This window comes from Corythoichthys intestinalis, chromosome 15, assembly GCF_030265065.1.
Source record: "Corythoichthys intestinalis isolate RoL2023-P3 chromosome 15, ASM3026506v1, whole genome shotgun sequence".
Taxonomy (NCBI): Eukaryota; Metazoa; Chordata; class Actinopteri; order Syngnathiformes; family Syngnathidae; genus Corythoichthys; species Corythoichthys intestinalis.
Window position 1 is genome coordinate 43,147,896 of NC_080409.1, and position 20,561 is coordinate 43,168,456.

Here is a 20,561-nt window from a genome sequence, read left to right on the forward strand (position 1 = left end):
CAGGAAATCATTCTAGGATATTCTAAAACAAACAGAAAATAAACAGAAAAACAAGCTTCTGCTGTGAATTGGAATGAGTTTATTAGTAGTAGATCAGTAATAGAGGTCCAATCCATTTGAACTGGGCGGGTGTTCATTCGCTGCCACCCCTCCCACTTCAAACGGATTGAACGTTAATGGCCGTCAGTGGCAGCCGATGCCAGGCAATGAGAACCGTATTGGCCCGAATATAAGATGGTGCTTTTTGCATTGAAATAAGACTGAAATAGTGGGAGTCGTCTTATATTCGGGGTCTAGACATTATACCCATTCATGACGCTAGATGGCGCCAGATATCATTGAAGCGAATGCTGAACTTGAGGAAGAATGTTCTGTCATGACAGATCTCAGCTACTCTCAAGTTTCTCAAGTGTCACACCCCTACTGTCTACTCTATTGACTTATCCGAGTAAAGATTTGTGTACGTCACCATCTAGTGGGTGGCCACCGTTTCTGGGGTTTTCAGTCAACGTAAACAGTAACGTTAGCTGCTGTTGGCTTTGTGCTGCCAACGACAGCGTCTTTGAGCAGCTTGTTTACTGGGAAAATGCCACCTGCTGAGCCAGAAGAGCAGCCTACAACGAATACCATTCTGCATAATATGTGGCTAAAAGCTAGCAAACAATAAAAGTGAATGGACTGAGAGCATTGTGGCGAACCGTATTGGTAAACCCAAGAAACTTTTCACAATTGAAGAAGAACTCATTATGCCTTCAATCAAGGATTTTGCTGTCAAATTTTAGGAGAGCCCGCCGTTAAAAAAAAAAAAAAAAGGTTGATTCAGCGTTTGGTGAGTTACATTTTCCCTGCCCCTAATGTTCGTTTTAGCTCTGTTGAGTTATTTTATATTTACTGTATTTTTTTGCCACAGATTACCGGTCCGTGAAAGAAAAGGCCCACATTACACAGGTCCGTGGTGCAAAAAGGTTGGGGACCACTGGTCTAAACTTCATTTTATTTGCATTGTACAAATGAGGCACATCACGTCAGGCACAAAACACCCATGGGGTTGTGATGATGGGCTCTGGGAGTGGTGGTCTAGTCTCCCTTCCCTACACTCGGAGTGACTGGGGGACCGCCCTGGGTACTGGGACACTAATGGTATCCCCTTGACTGGTTGACACATGGGGTGATCGCACAGGCTCAGCTCCCTTCACAGGTGGCCAGTGCCAAGCCCATCCCCCCTCGGATGTCAGCAGAAAACTTCCACACTATGGATGACCAACACAAGTACCGTAATTTCCGGACTATAAGCCAGTACTTTTTTCCCTCATTTTGAATCCTGCGGTTTATAGTCCAGTGTGGCTTATTTGTAGATTCATTTGGGTTAATAGATAACACTTTATTTGACAGCGGTGTCATAAGACTGCCATAACTGTCATAATTATGTCATGACACTATCATAGGCATTAATGAATATTTTTGACGGTTGTCATTCCATGTCATCTGGCAAATTATGTCACTAACTCCATTTATGTCCAGCTCGGATCTTTTACAACAATTCAAAAGTAAAATAATTTGCCGGATGACAAAAAATGACATCTGTCATTAGCATTCATTAATGCTTATGGCAGTGTCATGTCATAGTTGTGATGGTGTTATGACAGTCTTATGACACCAGCTTCCCTAAAAATCCCAACAAAATTGTTTTGCATTGCATCATGTGAAAATTAAGTCTTCCCTCTTCCATACAAAATGAAGTCTCAGTCTGGGTGATGCATATTATGTGGCACAATTGAGTATCAAAAGTGAAAAAGTTCTCACAACATGTCGCTATGACAACCGTCTTGAATCATAGCTTGATCTCTTGCTTTCCACACACCCCACAGCAGTCCAATAAAATCTGAGCATTAAGCAAGTTGGGCAATTGATTCAGCTCTGCGAAAGCTTATGAAATATTTGAAAACAGCCCTTCTGGTAACTTTGGTGGTTTTGTCAAAACTGGAACTGAAGGATGATAATTTGATCAATTGTATTATCCTAATCAAGCATATTTGATTGGTCAATTGTAAGGTTAATACTTTTGTATTAGGTCACTGCTAGCATAGTTGTTAAACAATATACTAGTATAGTTTAAAAGAAGTTTTTTTAATTTATTTTTTATTTTTATTTTTTTTGCTTCAATGGGGTGTAGTAGGGGTTGGCAACCCAAAATGTTGAAAAAGCCATATTGGACCAAAAAAAAAAAAAAAAAACTATGTCTGGAGCCGCAAAAACATTAAAAGCCTTATATAAGCCTCATAATGAAGGCAACACATGCTGTATGTATCTATATTAGCTCTTAGGGCTGTCCCAAACGACTAATTTTCTCCCGATTTGTCAGCCAAACTATTTTTACGATTAGTCACCCAATCTAATATATGGGTTTTCCCATTAGCAGTGTATCAAATACTTGTTCTCCCCACTGTATAATACATATATATATATATATATATATATATATATATATATATATATATATATTACTAATTTAGCAATGAAATTTTTGTTGATGCTAATTAATTCACAATAAAAAAACATTTTGGAACACTTACATTCTTTATTAAAGTACAAATAAACACGTAAATAACCATAATAAATAACAAATAAACAATGAGGTCAAATGCTGATATCATTAACTAGTGCAAAAGAATGGAATTTAACAGATTCAGAACACTGACTTCGCCTTTCCAATATGATTCAAAACAATTCTCCCCCCCCCCCAAAAAAAAAAATATATATATATAAAAATTATATATAAATAAATAAATAAATAAATAAATAAATATATAAGGGCTGTCAAAATTATCACGTTAACGGGCGTTAATTAATTTTTAAAAATAAATCACGATAAAATATTTGACGCAATTAACGCAGATGCCCCGCTCAGACAGATTTAAATTACAGTAAATGGTGTTGGTGTTATACTTATATAGCGCTTTACCACCTTTCAAGGCGCTCAAAGCGCTTTACACTATCTCGCCATCTACCTACTGGTGACGCAGCACCAGGAGCAACGTGGTACAGTGAAACGCTCACTTGTTAATTGTGTTTTATGGAGTTTTGCCGCCCTCTGCTGGCACTTCGGTGCGACTGATTTTATAGGCTTCAGCACCCATAAGCATTGTGTAAGTAATTATTGACATCAACAAATCGGGCTACGAGTTTATTTTTTTGATTGAAAATTTTACAAATTTTATTAAAACGAAAAAATTAAGAGGGGTTTTAATATAAAACTTCTATAACTTGCACTAACATTTTTCTTTTAAGAACTACAAGTCTTTCTAGCCATGGATCACTTTAACAGAATGTTAATAATGTTAATGCCATCTTGTTGATCTATTGTTATAATAAAGAAATACAATCCTTATGTACCGTATGTTGAATGTATATATCTATCTTGTGTCTTATCTTGCCATTCCAACAATAATTTACAGAAAAATATGGCATATTTTATAAATGGTTTGACTTGCGATTAATTGCGATTAATTACGATTAATTAATTTTTAAACTGTAATTAACTCGATTAAATTTTTAAATCGTTTGACAGCCCTTATATATATATATATATATATATATATATATATATATATATATATATATATATATATATATATATATATATATATATATATATATATATATATATATATATATATATATATATATATATATATAAAATAGTTTGGGGCTTAATGCTCTATGAATCTGCTATGGCAGCATATAGACATATTGTTCTATCAAACACAACACTGTTTTTTTGGCTTAAAATATAGCAGGTTATTTCAAAGAGGGGTGCAAAAGCAGAGACTGCTTTTTCAGTCTTGTCTGTGTTTTCCGCCATATTAATATATTATAATATTATATATATACACACACACACACACACATATATATATATACATATATACATACATATATATATATATATATATATATATATATTCTTTTATTTGTGTTATCCGGTCTATATAACAATCAACCAGCATGACAATTAAGTAAAAATTGTATTTGAGGCCGAATTTGATGTTTTTCATGAATAATTTCGATTCTATCCACCTTGTTTTGAGCACAGAAATCATGAACGGGATCTGATGTAATTTCACGTGTTGTCCCTGTGTGCTCTCACGCTCTGTTTGCACTCTTTCCATGTTCCTTCAGGTGTTGAAGGAAAAAAAAATTCTTGTGAATCGAAAAGAGGAGCAAAAATATCAATTTTAATGACGAAATCCCTTTTGATGGGATTATTTTCTACATCGCGTGTTTATCTCGGACTCGTAGCAATACGTGATTGACGGGAAACTTCTTGTCTGGAAACATGCCACCGGGACTACTTTACGGCAACGCGGAAATACGGGCTATTAGCATGTAGTTTGTCTTTTAGGTGTTACTTAGTGTCTCAAAATAAAAAATAGGCGATCGGGAATCACATAGATAGCGCGGCGGTGCGTTTGAATGGAACATTTTTAGCAAGCTGCGGAAGGATCTAATTTTCTTCTCGAGAGAGGGTCGACACATCCGCCCAGTTTTCCGATGCCCACCCTCCCTCCTTCCTCCTCCCCTCCCCTTGTTGAAAATGGAGTTCGATTAAAGCAGATGTCCACCAACTTCTGAGGGGGAAATTTAAACTATTTTTTTCCTCTCGCTTCTAACTAGCATTTGTGCAGGAACCCCGTTTAGGGACGCGACTACTCTCTTCATCCCTGTCTTGCATTCCCCTCCAGGCGTCGTGGTTGCCTTTAAGCGGACATTACTCGGACACGTTGGCGGAGCGAGGCTGGCTTTCTAACAAGGCGCTGTTTCAAGTGTCGTCCCGGAGCGCTCTCAAGTTGGCGAATGGATGCTCGACAGTCAGCCACGACTAATACGCAGCCGAACGTGACGGGCTTCAACACTTTCTGCGTTTTTTGAGGATATATCCACAAGCAGCCGGGGCTATTTTTATTTATTTTTTCTCACTAAAAAAACGGAGCTTGCTTGGAAAGAAGATGGCCAGTTTTGTGCCTTGGTCGGATTTTACTTCCAAGGAGAAGAAGGCGAAATTGTCATTCTTCCTCCTCGCGATTTAACGGCTAACGCTAGCTCCATTTCTTTCCTTTTTTGCTCGCTTTTTTTTTTTCCCACCGCGGGGGTCCGTTTTTACGCTTTTTACTGAGCACCCCACCCTGAATAAACACCAAACTCAAAGACTGTTGTACGCATGTGGAGGAAAATGGTGAATATTGTGCTATTTTATCCCGCCGTCACAGCGCCGTCGATGCTAGTGCTAGGACTCGGATCTCCGTGAGGAAGAAAATGAGTGAAGAGTCAACAAATCCAAACAACGAGTGAGTACAAATTCTCACGAACAAGCTTGTAAACATTATTTTTTCTTACCCTTAGCATGTTGCTTATATGCATTCATAACGAGCGATGCTTCATAAATACGACCCTGGTAATATATGAATGTATTTTTTTGAATGGCGTGTCGTCATGAGTATAATCATCAACTAAACCTCATTTCGGCATGTAATTCGTCTAAAAGGCCACAAGTGAACGTCTTTTAAGATCATATCGTGAACAGTACAAGGGCGAAAACGCCATTTTTCAGCATTCATACGTGACAAACCGCATATGTATAATAATGCGGGTGTCGTCGTCTTTGTAAAAAACAAGACATTAAACGCCTTAAAATGGATGCTTCTTTCCCATAAGGCGGAAGATGGGCTGTTTTTCTTCAATCACGCTCATTTACATACTTTCATTCATAAAAAAAAAAAAGCTTTAAATACACAAAAGCGCCGCGCAAACTTATGGAAACACGTTGGATAAAAAGGGATAATTTACGTGTCTCGAATCCATTAGTATTGTTATTTAGAAGGGAGTTTTAGGTGTTATGGTTTTACACGGTTGATCCCTTGTGTGCCCTTGTTGACAGTCAGTGAGAAATATCTGCTTCGGGAGGTGCTGCGGTCACATGATCCCCTCCATTCATAAAGTACCTGCCAGGCCCCATTCACATTCAACTGTACGCTGTTTCGCATTGCAGCCACGGTCACACAATGATCACATTTCCTTTTCACGCAATTTCTCTTTCACTGTGCGCGCGCGCGCGTGTGTGTGCGAGCACGCGCAACACATCAACACTGTTCTGTGTCTTTTGATAATGTATTTGTCACAGAGGAAGTCATGTGTTGCTGCCTTTTTTCCTCTCTTCTGCCCATAGCCATTTACACTGTCACGCTTTTAATGTGTCAAACACGCCCATGTACAGAATCTCTCTCTACACCTATCCAACTGCTCGTTAACTTAATTTCTAATCAGCCAATCACATGGCGGCAACTCGGTGCATTTAGGCATGTAGACATGGTTTAAGACAATCTCCTGCAGTTCAAACCGAGCATCAGTATGGGGAAGAAAGGTGATTATGAGTGACTTTGAACGTGGCATGGTTGTTGGTGCCAGAAGGGCTGGTCTGAGTATTTCAGAAACTGCTGATCTACTGGGATTTTCACGCACAACCATCTCGAGGGTTTACAGAGAATGGTCCGAAAATGAAAAAAATATCCAGTGGGCGGAAATGCCTTGTTGATGCCAGAGGTCAGAGGAGAACGGCCAGACAGGTTCGAGCTGATAGAAAGGCAACAGTGACTCAAATAACCACCCGTTACAACCAAGGTAGGCAGAAGAGCATCTCCTGAACGCACAGTACGTCGAACTTTGAGGCAGATGGGCTACAGCAGCTGAAGACCACGCGGGGTGCCACTCCTTTCAGCTAAGAAGAGGAAAATGAGGCTACAATTTGCACAAGCTCATCGAAATTGGAGAATAGAAGATTGGAAAAATGTTGCCTGGTCTGATGAGACTCTATTTCTGCTGCGACATTCGGATGGTAGGGTCAGAATTTGGCTTCAACAACATGAAAGTATGGATCCATCCTGCCTTGTATCAACGGTTCAGGCTGGTGGTGGTGGTGTAATGGTGTGGGGAATATTTTCTTGGCACTCTTTGGGCCCCTTGGTACCAATTGAGCATCGTTGGAACGCCACAGCCTACCTGAGTATTGTTGCTGACCATGTCCATCCCTTTATGACCACAATGTACCCAACTTCTGATGGCTACTTTCAGCAGGATAATGCGCCATGTCATAAAGCTGGAATCATCTCAGACTGGTTTATTGAACATGACAATGCGTTCACTGTACTCAAATGGCCTCCGCAGTCACCAGATCTCAGTCCAATAGAGCATCTTTGGGATGTGGTGGAACGGGAGAGTCGCATCATGGATTTGTAGCCGACAAATCTGCACCAACTGTGTGATGCCATCATGTCAATATAGACCAAACTCTCTGAGGGATGCTTCCAGCACCTTGTTGAATCTATGCCACGAAGAATTGAGGCAGTTCTGAAGGCAAAAGGGGGTCCAACCCGTTACTAGCATGGTGTACCTAATAAAGTGGCCGGTGAGTGTATATTTCAAACTCATGTGTTTGCCCATCAGTGTGGGTCCATAGTAGTGCTGCAATGATTAATCGATTAATTCGAGTATTCGATGAGAGAAAAAAAGATTCGAATTAAGTTTTGCTGCTTCGAGTATTCGTTTAATTAAAGTGGCATTGTAATGGTTTATTTTGAAAGTGTTTGCATTTAGTTTTATTGATTTGGGTGGATACACTGCCCTCTAGTCTGCCTCATTTCACATGGCCCAATCCAGCTTCTCCCTGTTAAGACCAACATAAGATAGGTTTTTGTTTGAGCTAATTTTTTTTTTTTTTTTTTTTTGAATGCGTTCGTAATTTAGTTTAAAGGTAAATCTAGCCAATTTTTCTGGAAATGTGTCTGAACCATTTGGTAAGAGCATTGTAAATAACAACAAGAAAAGTTAGTATTTTATAGCATTTAAGCTAGCTGACTTTTGCTTTGTAAGTTAGCCAATTGTTCTTAATACCGTAATAATATAATATTTTATAATACCGTTTGAGGCTCAGCTCAGGTATTTCAAGTTTTTATGTTCCTTATCCGATTACTCGATTATTCGAACTAACTAGCTCATCGATTAATCGACTACTAAAATAATCGATAGCTGCAGCCCTAGCCATAGACTTCATAACCTATTGACATGACACGGGAAACGGGGCCGATTCGTAGGGGGCCTATTTTCAAAAACTTCAAATTCAAATATTTACCAAACCAAACCTGCTACTGACCTAAAACCAAAACCGGCACCTACCTTAGCCATATGAGTTTCCATGGGCAGCGGCATAAAAAAATTCAAAGTTCCTTATAAAATCCTGATTATTTTTTATATATGTAGTACACTACTTAAAAGGGCGATAAAAGTCTCATTTTACACTAGATGCACAAAAATCACCAAATGCAGTGATAATCACCTATACTTTCAGGATCATGAGCAATACTTAACATATATAAGTTTTTGACCAAAATAGCAACTTTTTTTTTATTATTTACTGCAAGTTTTCAACAGCTAATCAATAGCTCAATTTAACATCAGAAACTTAATACTTGAGGAAAACATGCAGAATCAATTAGAAATATGTAAATAGATTATTAATAAATTCCATATACAATCACAACTTATTATAGAATAGGATAGCCCTTTATTATCATTACACACGATATACTATTTGCGAATGAGGCTAGCGGCCGCCTGGCACGACAGGAGCTTTTCTGGCAAAAATTCTTATGAATTAATGCTTAAATCCCCAAATTCTTAATAGATATGGACATAAAACATTCTCGATTCTTGGTTTAAAGCAAGGAAACCGTGCAGTTAGCGTTATGTATATTGACGAAGTACAATGCTACTATGTTAGCGAATGAGGCTAGTGGCCGCCTGGCGTAAACCTAGCTTTTGTGGTGAAAATTCTTGTAAATAAATTCTTTAATCCCTGAATTTCTTATAGATATGGATGTAAAACAGTCTCGATTCTTGGTTAAAAGTAAACTATGAGGCTAGTCAGTTACGAAAATTAGCCGCCTCAATGTGTAAACAGAAGAATCCGAAATGAGCGTGTGCAGTCTTCGGCTATTGCTAAATGAAGCTCGGCTCCCTCTGATAAGGTGTTGCGCAAATGACAAAGTGACAAGTCTATAGTGATGATGTCTATGGTGGATCATAAAATCAGCTAGCAAATCTACAGAGATTCTAGGGCATTTGCTTAATTTAATGCAAGACAAGAGGCGAGTGTTATGGCAGGTATCGCCTTCACGCAATGCCCTGAACATCCGACATTTCTCGGCTGAGAACGTCACTGTGGTGAAGTAAACGCTCTAATTATTAGGCTTGTCCTGATCACATATTTTTGTAACCGAGTCAGAGTCACCTGTTTTTAAGGATCTGTCGATACAGAGTACCGATCAGATTGCTCAGCAAAGTATTAGGGAGACAAAAAGCACATCCAAATGTAAACTCGTTACATATTCTATGCATTACGCTATCTAACCTTCAGCTTCCCACGACTACGGCTGCAGCTATTGATTATTTAAGTAATTGATGAATCGATCAATGAGTTTGAATAATCGAGTAATCGGATGAGGAACATTTAATTCGTTGCAGAATAAATTTTAGGAGATTTAAAACAAAGGCTTGCTAAGGTTGTCCTTTAAAAAGAACATAAAATGCAAATACAAAAGAAAATTCTCGAGTATTTTTCAAACTATGCAGAATTGCACTTTCATTTCACAAGAGAAATAAATGCATTTTAAAATAAAATACCTGAGCTTAGCCTCAAATAGTATAAATGATAAATGAGGATGAAAGTACAACAAAAGAACAATTGACTAACTTACATAGCAAAAATCCCCTTGCTTAAATGCTTTGAAAAGATCATTTAGAATTTTTTTTAAACAAATCATTCAAACACATATTTCCACAAAAAACCGCTAAATCTACCTCTAAACAAAATCACAAATGCATAAACATATTGGCTCGAACAAAAATTTAAAACTTATGTTGTTCTTAACTGGGAGCAGCTGGGTCCAGTTATGTTAGATGAGTTGTGTCATATAATCACTGTTGCCACTCGAGGGCAGTGTAACCACCCAAATCAATAAAACTAAATGCAAACACTTTCAAAACAAACCGTTACAATGCCACTCTAATTGAACGAATCCTTAAAGTGGCAAAATTTGATTCGAAGCTTTTTTTTCCCAATCAAATTACTCGATTAATCGTTGCATCCCTATCCACGACAACTAGCGTATTTCGAAGTTGCGTAGTACTATCAAGAGGAGCCATTTTGAAGTTGTCTAGATCATTACAAAGCTGCAGAAAATTCTCAATGCTAAGAAGGTCTTTCCCATTGAAGTGGGATGCAGAGGCTTTGTAGCCGTATCCACCAATAAAACTGCAAAAAGACCTTGGTGTCCATGGACAGGCTCTGCAACAGACAGTTAGGTCACTCTTGGAAGCAGCTGAAAGCAGCCGCCAGTGGATAGGGTTGAAGCGGAAGGACCCATGCTGGGCTCGCAGGTCATTGACATGACCCCCCAACACACACACACACACTTGCAAACCCAGGTCAGAGCCCTCCAGGAGGAGGGTGGACAGGGTATAAGGTCAGCACAAGGCTTGACTCAGGGAAAAGGATGTCCTTGCCTTACATCGTTCATTGGACTGGAGCATCTAAACAGCCTCTAATTGAGCATGGGACACAGGCGCAGGCGTGATCAACTTATCTCTGGCAACCATCGATGAGGCTGCCTAGTGATAAAGGCCAAAACACCCTATGACTTGGAAAAACTAGATGCGAAATGACAGATTCGCCGGCGTTAGTAAACAACTGCCATCTTAAAGCAGTAGACTTCTGTGAAAGGCTGTTATAGCGAACCTTCCAAGTGAACCTAATTAACTTTTCATCTAAAATACTCCTAAATCGGCAAAATCTTGACTTGAATCTATCTCTAAATGATGAAAGTAGACAGAAGGGAAATTATGGACTAACGGGAGCAATTTGAACAACTTTAACGGTTGATTCACAACATTAAATTAATTTAGTATAAAGCCGCTGATACAGAATGGGGACTTGAGTATTTTATTTACTGTTTTGAACTGTTAACGTGATACTGAAATAGTAGTTTATTTTAAGCCTGAAATGATTTTTGTACATTTTTTTAAACTAATGTACAAAACATTAAAAGCAGCTAATAGCTGGGGGGGATGCATCCATAATCGAATCATAGCCTCTGAATCGTAATAGTAATCGAATCGTTAGGTGCCCCATGATTCCCACCTCTACTCATATGTATGTTGTATATAACTCAATCATTGTGGACATTAACCTGTTGTGTCGGCACACCTCACATACAGTAAGTAGACCTTGTAACATGTTTACTCTGAAAAGACTTAAGGCGTCGGCAGTGTCCAAGAACACTACTTAGTCAAGTAAGTGTTTCGGTGTCATGTTAGTTGGGGATCATCACCAGCATTGTTTCTTCACATATACGTATGGTAGAGGTTTGGTTTAGTTTATTTTGTCTCATACTGCTGCAATTAATGTTAAAATGTTACTTAAACACTGGCTGTTTAGTTGATAAACTTTTTTATGGCGGCAACGGTTTGGACTCTGGAATGAAATGTTCTAAATAAGATTGATGTGACTGGGAAATCTTGTTTTGAAAACTCAAACAAATGGCATTGACACTAGTGCAGTTGTTTTTGGCAGTCCTTCTAATTTTTGTCTGCCTTTTGAACGAAAATACTTATTCATCTTAAGGTAGTCATATTTTAAGTAGGGCTGTCAAACGATTAGAATTTTTAATCGAGTCGAGTCGAGTCACAGCTTAAAAATTACAGTAATCGTAATTAATCACAATTCAAACCATCTATAAAATATGCCATATTTTTCTGTAAATTATTGTTGGAATTTAAAGATAAGACACAAGACGGATATATACGTTCAACATACTGTACATAAGTACTGTATTGGTTTATTATAACAATAAATCAACAAGAAGGCATTAACATTATTAACATTCTGTTAAAACGATCCATGGATACAAAGACTTGTAGTTCTTAAAAGATAAATGTTAGTACAAGTTATAGAAATTTTATATTAAAACCCCTCTTAATGTTTTCGTTTTAATAAAGTTTGTAAAATTTTCAATCAAAAAATGAACTAGTAGCTCACCATTGTTGATGTCAATAATAATTATGGTGCTGAAGCCTGAAACCCATAAAATCAGTCGCACCCAAGCGCCAGCAGAGGGCGGAAAAACACCAAAAAACACAAGTAGAAATGACACTTTGCTGTCATTTTAATCTGTTTGAGCGGGGCATGTGCGTTAAATGCGTCAAATATTTTAACGTGATTAATTAGAAAAATTAATTAACGCATGTTAACGCGATAATTTGGACAGCCCTAATTTTAAGTTGTGTCAAAATACTTTTGTTTTTATCTAATTTTCATCGACGAAACATTCCTAAAATTGCAGCGTCGCAATAGTGTAGCAATGCTACTTCGTTGCAGTCCTATTGGGGCATTCGGAGTAACAACGCAATGCTCCTATTTGTGCGTTTGCAGGCGCAAAAACTTATGGGTGGCACCATAATTGTAAATAGTTGTTAAATGCAGGAGATGAGTGATTGAGTTGTTAATAAAGGTGTGTGAAATTCTGTGAATTCTTGCATGCCTCAAAATATGAAGGAAGCTGACTCATTTTTGTCCCGTTGTCGTCTCGTCAGACAAAAATTGATATTGGTGCTGTATATTTTTGTCTCCCAAGACACATTTTTAGCTCGACGAAAAATGTTCATCGACCAAATAATTTTATTGTCCTAGTTGACGAAAACAACAACGCATTAGTGTCGCAGAATCAACTGTCATTTAGCTCTGGTGTGTGTAGTTTGTGTGGAATAATTTAAATAGTCAAGATCCACTTTCAAAATAAAGGCACCACATATTTGAGATTTTATTCAAACTCAATAAACATTGCGTTGGCCGGTCAGCGACTGGATGGGCTGGATATGGCCCTCGGACTGTGTTTTGCTTACATTTGCTATGTGATGTGCTGTGGTTTGTTCCTGTATGCGTGATGGCGGCAGCTAAGATGGCGAAGTGATCCAAACATTGTTGCTAGGATTCCACCACCTGTCTTGCCTGAGTGTATGATTCATAGAAACGCAGAGGGTGCGGAATACTGAATGTTGCAGCATTGGTCTCCATTCTTTTCTCTCTTGTCTTTTTTTCAAGGCGTTCCATCGCGTTTTGATTTGTCCACTAAAATGTTTAATTCCAAGGAATTATTGGAGGTTGTACAAACTAATGAATACACTCTTTATTGTGGACATGTTAATTTGCACCACAGTGATAGTCACTGGTTATTTTTATTCTATTTTGTTGTCCTTTGTGAGCTTAATTTGATTTCTATCACATATAGAACATCTTTGAAGGCACTTTAGTCATCATATTCAGTAATTGTTGAATGGTAAAAAAGAGGAACCACAAAAGTGCTTTCTCCAACAGTAGTTCAGTGTGTCTGTTTGCGACAGTCCTGACATACAAGGTTTTGTGGCAACAAATGGCATGCACTGCACTAAAACATATTTTGGGTCAAGAAGTGTTTTTGAAACAAATATTTAGACTACTGTGTGCTGTGGTTTACTTACAAACTCTGGTAGCGTCACCACAGAAAGAATGGTTTTACATTTTAGCACCTATTGGTGGAGCAAAGTCACAATTTTGTCATATTCTAAGATGAAGAATTGGAAAAAACAACGACAAAATGCATACGAAATTAGCGTAGCGTGTTGCTAAAGCTTTGTACGGTGATATCTCGACATACGATTGCTTCGACACACGATCTTTTCGACATCCAACGTAAAATTTGACACGCCATTTGTTTCCACATCCGGCGAAATGCTCGAAATACGACAATTCATGACAGTCGCAATTTCATTTTTTGCACGGCGGATTTTCTTGTGAGAGAAATCAACATGACATGGGTTCCAAGAACGTTAAAGCAGTAATGAGATAGAAAAAAGGTGAGGCTTACCATTGAAATGAAAATGGAATGATGGGAAAAATATGAGCGTGAAGTGCACGCCCATGAAGTGCTTGCCAATACTCCGACGACCTCTGTTCGCCAGTGTTTGTACGTTAAGGTGACAATTATTATTCTGGTACCATCGCCAAAGAGATCACCAGCTTCGTCAGGTTTTTAATCATTTCATTCAGAACTTGTTCAACAAAACGCGTCGCCAACTGATGGCAACAATAAGACGTGAAAAGAGAAAGTCAACTGCACTCTCTCACTGCCGTCAGCCCTGCGGTGCGTTCAGGTACACTACGCAAAATACATAATGTATTTGTGTTGCTCTTGTAATTGCTTTTTGCAATAGTAACAGCAGTATTTATTAGGGATTTTGTAAAAAAGCACTGAGCTGGTGTGACTAGAAGAATGGATACCACTGCAGATACCGTAGTATCCCGAATATAACGTGCACTTTTTTTCCAAAAATTTACTCGTAAAATCATGGGTGCGCGTTATTCACGGGTACAGAGACGGAGACAGAAAAAATTCATCGTGATTCATGTTCCATTGTAAACATGGACCAGCACAATATTACCTAATCCGAACGACAGTGATATAGTAATCAAGTTTCATGTGGTAAATAATTGTTTTCATGATATTTTTCACATCTAATAAAATTTAAAAAAAATTTTGTACTATTCGTTTATTATTTACCGGTACATTTTTCTTACCTTATCGTTGCAACGTGGCGATGTTGTCTTGAATAGAGCGTAGATGGCGATCCGTTTTGTATCAATGTTGACCGTGTGGCGAGCTAGGACGGGAGTCTGAGGAAGAGTGTCGAACCACTGAGCCAAGCAGAGTTGTTTTATTTACATTGAAACTCACAAAGTGACAACGTACGTCTTGCACGCAACTCGCAGGACATTTGTTTACTTTCGGCTGTTCCCTTAACTAAACTCTTTCCCCCCCCGGGAACTACACAACTTGCAACATTAGTTCCGCTGGTGAATTCTGTTAAAACTCGCTACAACTCCTTACTTTATGAAAATTATTATCGTATACTGTGAGCAATTTTACTAAAGAAAAATAATATTCTTTTTTTTTTTTTTTTTTTTAAGTGATCCTCTAACTTAAATACATGAAGGCTCTAATAATTAAACCACAATTGTTCTCTTGTACTAAAATATGTTGTTAGAAACACATAAAATGTTAAATCAATGACAATATTTTATAATATTTAGTACATATTTTGACCGTTAGTTGGTGCCATGGTTTGCGGGCTCGCAGTGATGACGTCACTGGGATCTTTCCAAATGTGTAGCGGGTTCAACAATTGCTTATTGCTGCCTAAACTCGCGAAGTAAAATGCCACGAATTGCTGCTTTTGTATGCAATTTACAGTCAAATGGAAACAAGGGGAGTGAAGTGAGCGGTCAAGGTGGAATTATTATTTTTAGTGAATAAATGTGCATAAGTGGAAGCTTCTCCCCCTTTTTGGTCCCTGAATGCATGTATCCTACTCACCACGCGTTACAACCGCCGCCCGAACATTTTTCCTGGATCCTCAGTCAAGTAAGGGATCCGTCTATTTTCTGGATCCGACGGTCCCACCGCGTCTGCAATATTGGTTTCGGATCTGTCCATTTTTTTGATTCATCGGTCCCACAGCGGCTTTTTGGATCAGTCTATTTTGTGGAATCGACGGCCTGATAGCGGCTGCGACATTGCCATGGGATCGGTCTAATTCCTGGATCTTCGAGTGAGTAAAAAACGCGGATTTGGATTACTATTGCTATCTTTTTTGTTGACTATTCTTCGTGGGAGTTTTCCCCAAATCATACGAAATAATTAAAGCACTATGGCACGCTACAGTGACGACAGTGACTCTGACGTGGCCCTTACAACAATGTTTGTGTTCGTCAGGGAACAGCGTACTGCTGAGCTCCCGAGTAAAGAGTGGTCAAGGTAGAAATATGATTTTTTGGTGAAAAAATGTGCATAAGTGGAAGCTTCTCCCCTTTTTGGTACTTTTATACACGTATCCTACCTGCCACGCGTTACAATGTACAAGACATGGATTACACAAGGTGTGCTCTTTGGCCTGTACTGTATGTAAAGCACACAACAGCTCTGGATGCTAACAATCGACATAATTATATTGGGATAAGTTTGAAAACACAATATGCTTACCTTGAATATCTGCTAATAAAACCGGAGTTCCCAACAGCATACACTCTCGCTCCCAACCGGAGTTCCCAACAGCAGTCTCTCGCTCTGTTGCCATCGAGACTCACTTGCAGCGAGTGCATCACCAGTTTTGATCAACTTTTGTCTTATCACGTATTTGCTGCACGCATTTTTCCCTGAAGCTCGTTTTGTGAACGACCGACAGTGCTGTCCTGCTCTTCACTTTTCAGATCTGGGTCAAATAGGAGGGGTAGAACTGACGACATGTTGGGGAAGCTAACGAGTGGCAACGGGCCCGGTAACGTCACGCACTGCGACGTACCAAGAATGGCGACCTATCACTTAAAATAATTTTACAAACTTTATTAAAACAAAATTATTAAGAGGGGTTTTAATATCAAATTATTATAACTCATACTAACATTTATCTTTAAAAATTACTAGTCTTAAAAATAGAGGATCCCTTTAAAAAAAATATTTGACAAAAGGATTAAAAAATGCTGCAACCGCTTACTTTATCAAAGTTCGAGACACGAGACTCGTATTTATTGGTGCTAAAATTAGGGTGCGCTTTATACACGGGTACAAGAATTTTCCTAGATTTTACAGGTAAAGTTGGGGTGCGCATTATACACGGGTGTGTGTTATATTCGGGAAATTACGGGTAGTCCTTTTAGAACAATAATGATACCTGTCCCGAATTAATTAGACCAAAACTTCATCAACGCATTGCCTTTTTATTTTCTTTCTATGAGAACGTAGGTCTTAGCTTTCTTTAGGTGGCCAAAATATGCCTGATCATAAAAACAACAAATTGCAAATGGCCACCTGGGGGATTCAAAACACGTAACATGCAAACATCCTAACATTTTTAACAGATTTAATGCAGGTTTTTGGGCTGTGGAACAAATTAATGGAATTATAATGTATTCTTATGGAAAAATCCTGTTCGACATACGAACATTACAATTTACAAACAAGGTCTTGGAACGAATTAACTTTGTATTTAGAGGTACCACTGTATTTAGGAATTTCCATCAGTCTTTTTGCTGCCTTCAGTGTAACATGGTATTCTCAGGTTGCCATTAGTGTTGCACCGATACCATTTTTTGGGCCCGATACCGATACAGATACCTGGCTGTGCAGTATCAGCCGATACCGATACCATTCCGATACCACTCTGTTAGCAATATATATATATATATATATATATATATATATGTATGTATATATATGTATGTATATATATACATACATATATATACATACATATATATATATGTATGTATATATATGTATGTATGTATATATATACATACATATATATACATACATATATATGTATGTATATATATGTATGTATGTATATATATACATACATATATACATACATATATATGTATGTATATATATGTATGTATGTATATATATACATACATATATATACATACATATATATATGTATATATATGTATGTATATATATATATATATGTATATACATACATGTATATATATTTATGTATATATATATGTATATATGTATATATATATGTATATATATATGTATATATGTATATGTATATATATATGTATATATATATATGTACGTACGTATAAGGGATGCAACGATACAGTTAAGTCATGGTTCGGTACAATTTTCGATACAATTCAATACATTTAATGCTCTGAAACAGAAAATACAACTGTTATTATTATTATTATTATTTTTATTTGCTAACAAGCAAAAATAACATCATATAAACAAGCATTTAATGCATAATATTAATGTGCTTCTTACTTATCTGGAGAAATTTTGTATGTAAGTGCTGAGAACAATCTTTACTGTTTGTAAAGTGGGGCACACTGTTGATTGCTGCAGCTCTCTTAGCAGCTATATTTACCATATAAGCAAAACATCCTATTTGTGGTCCGAGTCCATCTGTAACATGTACTGAATTAACAGTATTTGCACCATTATCTATTGTCACTGGTATGGATTGATTTGGTCTGCTTAACTTTCATTCAGTCATGGCGGTTTCTAATTCATCAATGTAGTATATGGACTACGCGTCGCTCTGGGCTCACGCAGTTAATGGCATGGGATCTAATGTAGCACATCTAGGTTGCTATTTGATGATATCTAGTGTGTGCGTGCGAGAGTTAGCATGGGATCTAACATAGGACATCTAGGTTGCTATTTGATGATATCTAATGTACGCGCTGCACCGCTTGAGTGTTTTCTGGCCGCAAAAGTCACTTCTGCTCATTACTGCACAACACATATGACAATCGACTTTCATAAACAGGACGAGTTTGAAGTACGGCGCTCTTAATTTGCCACTCATTGTTCATCATGAAACCATGAGTCTGTTTAGTCTCCCACGGTTTTAACCTTTCTGATCCCATCGGCGCTATAATAGCAGGCGTTAGCTTACGCATGCTAATCGTTTGTGAATGCCAGCAGCGTAACATCGCGGATATGCGTTGTAGTTTACATCCTTAAATTGAAGATGAAGGAGTTAATTTCGTTTGGTAATTTCGAGACAAAAAAGACATACAGATGTCATGCATCGGGATTTGGGAAGTTAGCTCACGTGGGGAGGACAGTACATTTGCGTTCAAGTGATGCCAGTAGATGGTATCGGCACCCTAAATGTTAGTACTCGTCGTTACCGATACCACCAATTCGGGCCGGCCGCGCCCCCTGCCGATACTGGTATCGGTATTGGTGCAACTTTAGTTGCAACGGCACTATTCTTTGTAGCCATAACTGTATAGCAGAGAAATGGCGTTAGGAAGACTACTTATAAGAAAAGCAACGCCCTTCACTTCCTATTAATATTCTGACATCTGAATTTTTATGGCGCCACATGACTATTGCTTGCCGTGTATCGTAAAATGTTATTACAAATTAAGCTGTTGGATTCTTGTCATTGGCAGCCAATAAAGTGTTGCTCTTTTTTATGGGCGAGGTCAATAGTGCTTTCACTGAAATGATCATGTATGGTAGGGCCCCCATTGTCTCAAGACTCCTGCTGTGTCGTGCTTTTGTCTTGTTGCCGCTTGCCGGTCAGGTAGACTCTGGAGGTCCTTCTCTTGTCCTCTTCCTATCTGCATGATTGATTTGACAGCTCAGCATTTTTATCTGCCATGCGGCTGTTATGATCTTATCACCTGTGGCTGTTTTGCTCTCCCATTCCTGTGGTGGTGCTTTCTAAATGCATTCCTCCCAAACAGCCCTCATCAAGTCATGAAACAACAAGACGAGACTGCTACTTCAGGCACTAAGCTTTACGGACCTGGGTAATTTCTAATATCCTGTACCCGTCATGTTATCATTTCCTGTATTTTTTTTAAAAAGTACATCTTCGGGGTTGTTGGCAGTGGCTCGATATAATCTTGAACACGTGGATTTTTACTTGCTAATCCGATCGAGATGCGTCTGCCCTTTTACAACGTCTGCTGAGCTGAAAGAGGCACCTGTATCTGCATCACCAAAACTAATTTAACACTATCAATTAGGGGTGTGACAAAATATTGAAATGATGGTATATCGTGATACTTTGTATCCCAAAAGGTTATCGATATGCTCCTGCCAAGAACCGAGATATTGTTTTAAAAAGGTGTCAGTGGGACCAACAAGTTGCTACCAAATTCTTCCACCATATTAGTGTCTCAGATAACTCAAAGGCTGCCATTGACGGTGCTCGACGCCCAATCCGTTTAGACTGGGAACGTTCGTTCATTCGAAATAGGGCTGCAGCTATCGATTATTTTAGTAGCCGATTAATCGATGAACTATTTATTTCGAATAATCGAGTAATCGGATAAGGAACATAAAAAATTAAAATACCTGATCTGAGCCTCAAACGGTATATAAAAAAAGGATCTATGTACCTCAAAAGAACAATTGGCTAACTTACATAGCAAAAGTCCGCTAGCTTAAATGCTATAAAATGCTAACGCTTTTTTACAATGCTCATAAAAACTGGCTCAGACACATATTCCCACAAAAAATGGCTAAATATACCTTTAAATTAGATTAAGAATGCGTTCAAAAAAATCTTGGCTTATGTTGGTCTTAACAGTGAGCAGATGAATTCAGCCATGTGAAATGAGGTAGACTAGAGGGCCGTATATCCACCCAAATCAATGAAAATAAATGCAAACACTTTCAGAACAAACCATTACAACGCCACTTTAATTAAACGAATACTCGAAGCAGCAAAATTTAACTTGAATCTTTTTTTCTAATCGAATAGTCGAGTTAATCGATTAATCGTTGCAGCACTAATTCGACACCAGAGTATTCAGTCATTCTGTCCAATTTTTTGGGGTCATTTACAGGTCACTTGCTGTTCATTTATAGGTCATTTCCTGT

At 38.1% G+C, this 20,561-nt stretch overlaps 1 protein-coding gene across 1 annotated transcript in view; it reads left to right on the forward strand.

The window, feature by feature from the left end:
• Positions 1 to 4,589: 4,589 nt before the first annotated feature.
• Positions 4,590 to 20,561, forward strand: part of spred1 (sprouty related EVH1 domain containing 1) — a 114,280-nt gene continuing 98,308 nt past the window's right edge. Inside the window, exon 1 of the mRNA XM_057858811.1 lies at positions 4,590 to 5,345. Coding sequence (XP_057714794.1) covers positions 5,314 to 5,345 — 32 coding nt within the window. The 5' untranslated portion in view covers positions 4,590 to 5,313. The remainder of the gene's footprint in view (positions 5,346 to 20,561) is intronic.